Source organism: Ambystoma mexicanum, chromosome 14 (genome assembly GCF_040938575.1).
Source record: "Ambystoma mexicanum isolate Mex_15411 chromosome 14, UKY_AmexF1_1, whole genome shotgun sequence".
NCBI lineage: Eukaryota > Metazoa > Chordata > Amphibia > Caudata > Ambystomatidae > Ambystoma > Ambystoma mexicanum.
The window spans coordinates 4,018,717-4,029,516 of record NC_090940.1 but is presented as its reverse complement, the minus strand read 5'-3'; the positions used below and the strand labels follow the sequence as shown (position 1 = coordinate 4,029,516).

The window sequence follows — 10,800 nt, the reverse complement described above, 5'->3', positions numbered from 1 at the left end:
TGTCAGAGACACTGCAAAACATAGTCAAGACGATTGAGCACGCGCACGAACTTGGCTGTATTGGGCGTGTTTCCCGTCCCAGTTGGGCTATGGGTAGACTTCCGTTTCTAGCAAATCTGCCTCTCCGTGTTATCCTATAGTTAAGCTCCTTTGAGAGGCAGCGTGGCGCAGGGAGAAGCCACGTTACTGAGGGACACCTGCAATAGGCGCGTGTCGGACACGTGACGCGGCGAGGCGCGTGTCGGACACGTGACGCGGCGAGGCGCGTGTCAAACACGTGACGCGGCGAGCATGCGCCCTGTGTGAAAGGTGAGTCTGCAGCTGAAGGGTCATGGCTTCTCTGGGAGACGTCGGTCCGGCATAAGACAGGGAAAGAAGGGGGGAGATCCCGGGCGGATCCCTGCAGGTTGGGCAGCCGGGGGAGAGGCCAGGGAGGCTCAGCCTAGACAGGCCTGCGGCACAGACTGCAGGGAGCACCAGGGCGGCTGCACAGGGCGCGGGAAGGCCGGGGAAAGGGACCAGGGCGACTAGAGGCTGCGGGGCAGCTTCAGACTGGGATGGGAGTGCACGGAGGGAGTGTGTGGGCCCCCTGGAGGCACCGCCTGCCTGGGGTGGTCCTGTATCATGAGACCTGCTTCCTGGGACGGACTTGGCCTCCTCTGCAGCCCTCCACACGGACTCGGTTGTGGAGATGTAGGCCGCAGTAGCAGGAGGTAACTTACTGGTGCTCCGCTACTCGGATTCGGGAGTACTGCATCAGGTTATTCTACTCTTACCCTTACACTCGCCACTTGTTGGCGAGCAGCACCCATTGAGCGGAACTGATGCTGTTACTGCTTCTTTAATAATCAGCATGCCCTCTAAGTTGAATGGCGCGCAGCATCCGTTGAGCGGAACTGATGCTGTTACTGCTTCTTTAATAATCAGCATGCCCTCTAAGTTGAATGGCGCGCAGCATCCGTTGAGCGGAACTGATGCTGTTACTGCTTCTTTAATAATCAGCATGCCCTCTAAGTTGAATGGCGCGCAGCATCCGTTGAGCGGAACTGATGCTGTTACTGCTTCTTTAATAATCAGCATGCCCTCTAAGTTGAATGGCGAGCAGCATCCGTTGAGCGGAACTGATGCTGTTACTGCTTCTTTAATAATCAGCATGCCCTCTAAGTTGAATGGCGCGCAGCATCCGTTGAGCGGATTTGACACTGTTACCTTTCCGCTTGCACCTAGCATGACTCCTAACTTGGTAGCGAGCAGCATCTGTTAAGCGAAACTAACGCCGTTACTCCCTAATCCAGCAACGGCTTCACTTTGAGCCAATGCCACTTTACTCCCTTTCCTAGGTGCAGGATCGTTAAACATCTTTTCACCCATGTCGCCTGCCCCCCACCCCCCCTTGCTCCCTATTGGCCAGGCGTAAGTGCTCGAAACTTTCCCTTTACCCCAGCCCCTTCATACCCAGATACCCCAACTTCCAGGTCCCTGTTTCATTCCTTGCCCCCCAGGGGGCCTCTAACTCTCGTCTCCTTGCCCATCCCCTCCCTTGGTGCTTAACCTCTGCCTCTCCTCCCTGGTCTCCATGCTTACTACTCACTCCCCGGTGCTTGTGTGACTTACCCTCTTGCACGCCCCCATTTTGTTTCCCGTTCTCCCTCATTCCCTGTTGCGTTTGTCCCCTTCCTTTCTTCCCCCCCTGTTGTCTGTCCCTCGCTCCCCTGGGGGTTCGACCCCTGGTACCCGACCACTAGTCCTCTGCCAACTCCCCACGTGGCTGTGCCGGTTTTCTGTACATGTGTCCCCTTCCCCCTTTCCCGACTACTTGTATTCCCTTGCGCCGTTACCTTGTGCCTACCAGTCCATACCGCCTGTTGCATAGTCCTCTGCCACCTTGATCTTTGCACCTGTCCACCCCCCCATTCCTTCTCACCACCTGCACATACCCTCCCCCTTTTCCCCTGGCTTGCTGAGTTAGGTACTCCGCTGCCGTCAAACTCGGCCACTGCCAGTCCCTCGTGGATTCCAGCAGGCCTACCAGCCTGGAGCACCATGTACCTCCACTGCGACGATCCTGCTGTAAAATTCAAACATATATTAATACATACAACGCATTATCATCCCCTGATCCTATCGCTTGGGAGGGTGGTCGGGATCATTCTTCTCCCTAGGCGCTGAAGATTGAGGCTGTCTCCACCCCATACCTGCGCTTATAAGCATGCCCTGAGGGGATGGCCTGGCTCGCCCCCCACCTGCCCCTTTCTCACACCTTGCCTACACCCCCCCCCTCTTCCTTTTCCCTGATGCCCCCCAGTCTGTAAAGGGCCCCCTCCCATTGCCCACCGCCTGCCCTATTGCTGTAGGGGGCATGGAATTCTTGACCTCAGGGAGTGGCTGCTGAGGGTGTTGGCTATGTTCGTGTATGCTTCATCCCTCACTGCATTGGGCGCATCCCTGGGCTAGGTGCCTGGGGCAGGAGGCAGTGAAAGGGGAATTTATAAATGCACTATAGTATTGTATAGTGCCTTATGGTCGCCCAGAGACCACTGTATTATTGTGTAGTGCCTCATGGTCGCCCAGAGACCACTGTATTACTGTGTAGTGCCTTATGGTCGCCCAGAGACCACTGTAGTATTGTGTAGTGCCTCATGGTCGCCCAGAGACCACTGTATTATTGTGTAGTGCCTCATGGTCGCCCAGAGACCACTGTATTATTGTGTAGTGCCTTATGGTCGCCCAGAGACCACTGTAGTATTGTATAGTGCCTTATGGTCGCCCAGAGACCACTGTAGTATTGTATAGTGCCTTATGGTCGCCCAGAGACCACTGTATTATTGTGTAGTGCCTCATGGTCGCCCAGAGACCACTGTATTATTGTGTAGTGCCTTGTGGTCGCCCAGAGACCACTGTACCATCACTCTCAGCCCAGTATCTGACCTCGGTTTTTAGACCTACATCTGACCGTCGCGCTTAGCCCAATATCTGACTGCCACTCTCAGACTAGTACGTCACTGCTGCATTAATCTCGCTAAGTATTTGTGAACTGTACTCTGCCAACTCTGCCCCGTATCCATCCACGGCAACTAATTCCAGCCCACCTAGCTCAGCTAGTAGTAACAGTATGTACTTCCACATGCCCAACCCAGTTCACCTTGCACAATTCTCCAAACTGACAATTATCCTTACCATCATCTACACGACCATGCCTACAGTTCTGCCTACAGAGGGCCTTGGTGCCCACATACAACTCATCTCTAAACCCTGCAACTTAGAACAAAGGAAGCTTAGACTCCGGGCTCGACTACCTAAAATATTCGAACCTATTACTAAATATAACATTAACCTAGAACACCTCCGACCCAAAATATGCCGACCACTGGTAATCACCGCCCCTCTCAGACACCAACCACACCATAAAATCAATAAACTTATAGCCAAACCTCCGCTCACAGCACAGCTAGAACCTGAACTAAAAGCTGCTCTAATCAATGCCAGATCATTAGTCGCCCATGCCACTGACATAGCAGATATCATACGGGATAATAGCCTTGACTTCATTGCCATTACTGAATCTTGGCTCCACGATGCAGCAGGTCCGGCTCTCACTCTGGCAGTCCCAGAGAATTATACCATTCTCAGAGCTGACAGACCAGACTCGCGCGGTGGAGGAATTGCAATTATCGCCAAATCTAATCTCTCTATGAGAATCACACCCACACCCTCCCTCAAATCCTGCGAGCTTCTCTCTATCAAATTACCGACTGCAAACTCCCAAACACTAAATATCCACCTTATCTATAGACCCCCTGGCCCCGTCAGCACCTTCACTGAAGACATCACCACTGTTATCTCTGAGAAGCTAAAAGAATCCTCCCAAACACTAGTACTAGGAGATTTCAATCTAGGGCTCAACGATATCAACGACCATCATGCTACTGCCACAGGCAATACTCTGTCAGTGCTAGGCTTCACGCAGCTCGTGAATACTTCCACACATATCAAGGGAAGAACACTAGACTGGATTGCCAGTCACAACTGCTACCCCTCTATAACAGCCATCACCCCCCAAATATGGTCTGACCATTACCTTATCTCTTTCACCCTCAACACCAAAAGACCCACAGTCTTAACACCCACGCCAGCCACACCCACCTTAACGAGAAACAAGAAAAACATCACAGCCGACAATATTCTGCCCCACATCCTACCCAAACTAAATTCCCTACCTGACCACTCCGACCCAGGCATCCTAGTGGATGCATTCAACGCAGCCATGTGCTCTGCTCTTGACAGTATTGCTCCATTTAAACTTCGGATCAGTAAACCCAAAAAGCATTTGAACTCATGGTTTACACCCCACCTAAAAAACCTAAGACTACAGAAGAGAAAATGCGAAACAGCTTGGAACCGACATCCGACCGCTGAAAATAAAACTAACCTAATTAACATCTCCTCGCAATACAAAAGAGACATCATCCTGGCCAAACAAGAAACCTATAATAATAGGATCTCCCAATCCAACTCCAGCATGAAGGAGCTATTCTCCATCCTAAAGGAATTGGAAACTCCTATCACAGTACAGGATGACTCCATCAAAGACAAAACTTGGTGCACAGACATACAACTGGCACTAACCAACAAAGTATCCAACCTCCAAACAAAAATTGCCCTAAAGAAAGCCTCTCTGCCAACTCAACCTCTGATAGTCAAAATTCCCTCATCCAACAACCCAGAATCCACCCAATTCCGTTTCTCCAAGGTCTCAGTAATTGAGGTAGAGAAGACCATTTTGACTCTCAAACCTTCTAATTGCAAAGGCGACCAATGCCCCGCACAACTGATCAAGGATGCGGCTAGGGATTTAGCCCCCTTTATCACAAAACTTATCAATGCCTCCTTTACTACGGGCACCATCCCCCGCAATCTAAAGGAATCTTGGGTACTCCCCCTCCTAAAAAAGCAAACATTGGACCCCAACATTCCTACTAACTACAGGCCCATCACCACGGTTCCCTTCCTACTAAAAATATTAGACAAGGTAGCATACACCCAAATCCAGAACTTCCTTGAGTTGAACCATCTCCTCGGCACCCGCCAATCCGGTTTCCGTCCGCAACACGGCACAGAGACTGCCCTTATCGACCTAAAAGCCCAAATAGATTCACTCAGAGACGAGGGAAAACTAGCTCTCCTCCTCCTTCTAGACCTCTCAGCCGCCTTTGATCTGGTGGACCATAAAGTCCTATGTAATCATTTGGACTCGGCTGCCCACTTCTCAGAGGAGGCTATAGTCTGGATTCAATCATTTCTTAGTGACAGGACCATGAGGGTGTTCTCCCCCGCAGCGGCAGCAGACCCTATCCCAATCACCTGCGGAGTGCCCCAGGGATCCTGCGTCTCGCCGACACTCTATAACATCTTCACCAAGCCACTCTTTGACGATCTTGATAATCTGGGTATCACCTACACTAACTATGCAGATGATACTCAGATTCTCTTACCACTTACTGGGGATTACGTCGAAGATCTGGCTCTGGTGAATAGAGTCTACAGCATCGTTCAGGCATGGATGGCCAACCATGGCCTATGCTTGAACGATGACAAAACAGAGCTCATCATCCTGGGCACGGCAGCCCGTATCTCCAAACTTAACCAAAACTACTCCGCCTTCATCATCGATGGCAACACTATCAAGGTCGCCAGAGAAGTAAAAACCCTAGGTTTTTACCTTGATGCGACACTATCTTTCACCAAACAGGTGAACTCACTGTCATCATCCACTGCCTATACATGCAAGTTAATACGAGCTGGGAAACCATTCCTTTCAGAGGACAGCTGTCTTATTCTAGCTAGAGCCCTCATTTTATCGAAACTAGATTATTGCAACGCCCTCTACATAGGGACTACCAAACAAATCATCCACAGAATCCAAGTGCTCCAAAACAATGCACTTAGAGCGGCCCTAAGTATCCCCAGAAGTGCACACATTTCAGAAATAAGACGAAAACACAAATGGCTTTCCACCCAAGAAAAAATCAACCTTAAATCTGCGTCCCTTATCCACAAATGCCTAAACAACAAAGCTCCCCGATACCTCTCAGAACGCTTCAACAGGAAAAATCCAACGAGACTCACAAGGACAGCCAGCCCCAACTGCCTCCTAGTACCCAGATTCAAACTAGCCACCATTGGAGGTTCCAGCTTCCCAGTTAAGGCAGCACAGTTATGGAACTCCCTACCCCTTGCACTCAGATCTGACCAAACCTTCAATAACTTCAGAAAGAACACCATAAAATGGCTTATTGAGAATGCGACATAGCGTATGTCACTTTATACGTAACGTCTTCTTATAATGTTTGTACTAAACTGCTTTTACTGTTTGATCACCATAGATTTGACTGTTTAGCTACGCCTTATCTGCACTTGCACTTGCCCTACCCTGCAGATTCGAAATGTCCACTATGCCTGTAACCTGTAACGTTAACTAATCTGTAACCTGTAAACGTTAACTAAGCTGTAAACCTCCTTGTTCTCTTGCGCCCTGCTACCCTAGGGTCTGGTGCGCATAATAAATAAATAAACAAACAAACAAACATTAGTATAGGGATCAAAATTAAGATTGGATATTTGGAGCTAAAAGCAGCTCCTGGGTATCGGACATTAACCAGTGGCCAGGAGCTCTATCACTGGGGAACGAGGCGATGGTACATATTACGCAAATCAAATCTAACTTCCATGTTGGATGCGAAGATATCCCTCATTTGTTAATTGTCTTCTAGATGTGTTTGAATGTTTACAGTTGGTCTTAGATGCACAGTTAAATTCACATAGGTGTGTTCAGCATCAGTTGTCCCGAGGAGCCAAAGTAACCCGTAGTTGCTGTTGATGTCAGCTACCCAGGCTCTTCTAGGCCACATCCAGAAGCCAAATAGCTCCCCTCAATTTTTGAACCCTGTTACTACACATCTATACAACATTTCAAGGATGAGGGGTCATAAATAATGAACACAAAATGTTAACTTTGCATCCTATGTGAAAGTTGGATTTGTGGAACGCTGTGCACTAGCTCCTCATTCCCCTGTAACTCCTGGTCACTGATCAATGCTGGATACACATGAGCTGCTTTTAGCTCCTGCTTATGCAATCTTAATTTCAAGCCCTGTTTAGGCTCAGGAGTTTATCACGTCCCTCCAAAGTTGGGGTTCACCACCTTCTAGGACTGTTTCCCCATCTTCCTTTTTGTCCCTGAGTTTTCTCGCATTACTTTAGGTTTTGAGATTCACCAACTTTCGTTATGGTTGTGTTTTACAGCCTTTATTTTGGGCTGGGTATTACTGCCTTCCTTTACGGATGTGGTTGATCCTTTTAGCTTGCCTGCTTGCTTCAACCTTCTTTAGGACACAGTGTCACCTGTTTTTGAGTTTTTTTGGGCTTATCTACTTCTGTGTTGCTTCCATTCATTATCATCAAAATGTAGTCCTATGCGTCCCTTTGCGAGAACGAACACGGCCCATTGACCTGTTCGTTGGGAAGGTACCCACTCAAGAGTCCGCAGCCACACTTTAGCTCACTGTATCTTTCACAGATGGGGAAATATGCATTTGCATATCAGTCTTTGTCCCACCCACATGGGCAGTCTAGCACCGAAATGCTATGGCAATTCCCTGCTTAACAAGAGTACCAACAGCAACCTCATACACGTGTTTCAGCCTTGTGCATCATCAGTGAGGTGGAGCTGAGCACAGTAAGCAAGGGGCCCATGTCTGGATGACCCTGGGAAACTTAGGGTGACAATGTAAAAAAAATAATCAGACAAACTTTTCAATTGTATAAAAAGTTAGATATGAAAAACGCATCCAGGTATAAGCAAAAATCTCCCTCCTGTTACTAAAATCATTAGATTATATATAAAATCAAGATACAGAAAATAACATAAACATTATTGATATAAAATCCGAAGAAATTGCATAAGGTACCAAGTGATTTATGATGAATTTGCCCAAAGCAAATATACAAACACCAGTATCTCATGTTCGCCTTGGAACAATGGTACCCGTAACACTTTACTTATAGCAGTGTATTGTAATGAAAAGGGCTTTCTAGCACAGTGGGGCAATAGGACACCAACACATTGCATCCTCCCCACCCAGAGCCCCTCTTAAGGTTAGCTTTGAGAAGGACTGTTTTTTTTATTTACATTTTGGATAAGGTTTGATGTTGCCTGTTTCCCTTCCTGCAGTGTCAGCTTTGGTAATCCTTCACTTAACCCTCCACTTGGGAGTAGCTGTTGTTTCTGATTCCTTTTGGGTTTCGTTTGGTGCTAACATGCCTTCTCTTTCTTTTCCTTCCTTTCAGGCTGTGGTTCTGTTGCTATCCGTGTGCTGGAGTTAGCAACTACACCATTTGTGCCCACATCTGAAGAGTCAACATGGAGTGGCTTCACCCGTCAGACAGGAAACGCGTTAAATCTGTATTGAGAAGAGCCAGGGAGGATGTGCAGCCTGTATTGGAGACGGTGAGGGAGCAGGTTCCAGTGCTGAAGCATGCTGTGAAGGAGGCCGAGCTGAAGATGAGGGGGAAATGGACAGCAATATCGGAATCCCCGGAGGACTCGGACGCGGCTGAACTCCCTGTCCTGTCACCTGCGTGGGCTGGACACGCCGACCTAGTTGAAGATTGCATTAAGCCACCACTTCCCAAAGCTCCCCCACAGCCTGTGCTAGATTACCAAAAAGTGCTCCCCGATATGCTGGAGGACCTAGTACTGATTCAGAAAGGTGGCTTTGGTGACATCTACCGAGGGTGGAGCAGGACATGGGGCCTTAAGATTGCACTGAAACTGATCCGGGGTGCAGACAGGTAAGATAAGGGGAGCATCCTTCCCCGTCCACATCATGATACATGAAAGCTCTGCGGCTTTCATCCTCCTGCTTTGGTGCAGTTTGGTATGTGTTGCCGCTGTAAGACTGACAGCACTGTTCCTTTCACCCTCTTCTCCATGCTGGACTTTGATGGGCCGCTACCAGGCTCCATCTCAATGCCCTCTGCTTTTGCTGCAGTTTGTACTGTGACAGTGTTACTATCTTCCCTGCTTTTGTTGCAGTTTAGTCTGTGACAGCGCTGCTGCTCTTAGCCTCCTGTTTTTTGCTGCAGTTTGGTCTGTGATGGTGCTGTCCTCCATCTTGCTCTTGATGCAGTTTGCTCTGTGACAGCACTGCGATCCTCCTGCTTTTGCTTTGCTGCAGTTTGGCGAGCGATAGCAATGCTGTTCCTGATTTTATTGTCCGTGCCTTGTGATATATTTGTAAGCGAGTTACAACCCACCAGCAGGTGATTCAAAGATGCTATTGTGACATGAACATGTGATACGTTCATTTGTATTTACATATTATCAGGGTGATATTTATTTTCCCCAATATTTATTTTTATATTTTTAATAATGCGCTTATGCACAATTGTTAGGAAAGATTTCCCTTGGGTGCAATTTTTCCTCCATTTGTGAACCCCCCCAACATTTTGCTTTTGTTTGGCTTACCTAACATGACTTTTTCCAGTGGAGCACAGCCTTCATCTGCACTCCTCTGGGCGTTGGCCCATTTGTTATGGGAAAACTGACACGTTCTTCAGACTGTCAGTACTGGAAACTACGTTTCCCTTAGTCTTAAAGTATGTTTCCATTTCTTGGTAACTTTTTATCTATGTGCCAAGTATATTACTGTGCCGCGCATAGGGTTTTTTTTTGTTTTATCGTTCTAACCACCCTGTAAGGATTTGTTGGTGTTTGTACAAGTGTGCCTAGGATGAACCCGTCGCAGCAGTTTACGTTGAAAGTATTTTAACTTTTTTTAATGGATCATACCGTGTTTGGCCCAAGACTGGGGCCAGTGCCGAAAATGGCCATGCCACAAAGTTTTTTGTTCTGTCCTTTGGCCATTTTGTCCCTTTGCCATCCCCCAGGTCGAGAGACCCGGGTACACCTTATTTGGGCATGCAGCCTACCACGAAAAACGCATATTTCCCAGGCTCCTGCATGTCGTGTGCTAGTGCCCAGGAAGAGGGCTGGGACTGTGTGGTCCCAATCCACACTACTGTTGCCAGTATGTCTGGTATGCCTGAATGACTGGAACCACCGTGGGGCACGCCTGGCGTGCATGCATGATAGCAGATCTTCTATTGGCTATCTGAGATTTGAGCATGAACCGAATCTTGGATACGAGAAGGGGCTCTGCATTTATTCCAGGTGGATCAAATGAAGTTCACACTGAACTTCATAAGTAGCCAAGTATCCTTAACGAAAGAGCAGACTCGAGGAACCGCCAGTGACGTGCTAGGAAGGTTTGGCATCCTGACCCTGCTGTTGCCCCGTCAGACCCCTGCTTTTGCATCGTACCAAGAAGGCCTGCAAGGGTGCTTCTCCCCTTTGGAGTAGTGGGAACTACTCTCAGCACCTCCTTGTTTACCCTTGCAAAGAGACCCTTCGGAAGTGGTCCTGGGCCATCCAGTGAACTGCCCAGCTCGAACCCAGGGTACCGTAACCGGATCGCTGCCGTCCTAAGTTCAGACTCTAGACTTTGGGGAATCGCTTACTTGTGGTCCTCTGCCTTCACCTGCCAAAACTCGTCCTAACTCCTCTGGGTCGTGATTTATGAGAGTGCGCCGTGCCGTGAGTATTTGCGGTCCATGTGTTGCCCTGCTGAGGGGACTGTCGCTGTAAGTGCCTGCAGACCTTCCCGACTGTGTCCTGAGACGTGCTGCACCACCGGAACTATCCTTCTCCTTTTATCGAGAGCCAAGAAAAAGCTACTATCC

The 10,800-nt window shown here is 48.6% G+C and overlaps 1 protein-coding gene across 14 annotated transcripts in view; it reads left to right on the top strand.

Moving 5' to 3' along the window:
* Positions 1-225: 225 nt before the first annotated feature.
* LOC138527333 (receptor-interacting serine/threonine-protein kinase 4-like) overlaps positions 226-10,800 on the top strand; it is a 437,375-nt gene continuing 426,800 nt past the window's right edge. For 12 of the 14 annotated variants that reach the window (XR_011283901.1, XR_011283902.1, XR_011283899.1 and 9 more), the window contains exons 1-2: positions 323-760; positions 8,347-8,850. Coding sequence is in view for 9 of the 14 variants with exons in the window: in XM_069638392.1 (XP_069494493.1) it covers positions 8,420-8,850 (431 nt within the window). In the remaining 5 variants the exon portion in view is untranslated. Of the gene's footprint in view, positions 761-8,346; positions 8,851-10,800 lie in introns of all 14 variants that reach the window. The other 2 variants (XM_069638387.1, XM_069638386.1) reach the window with 2 other exon arrangements.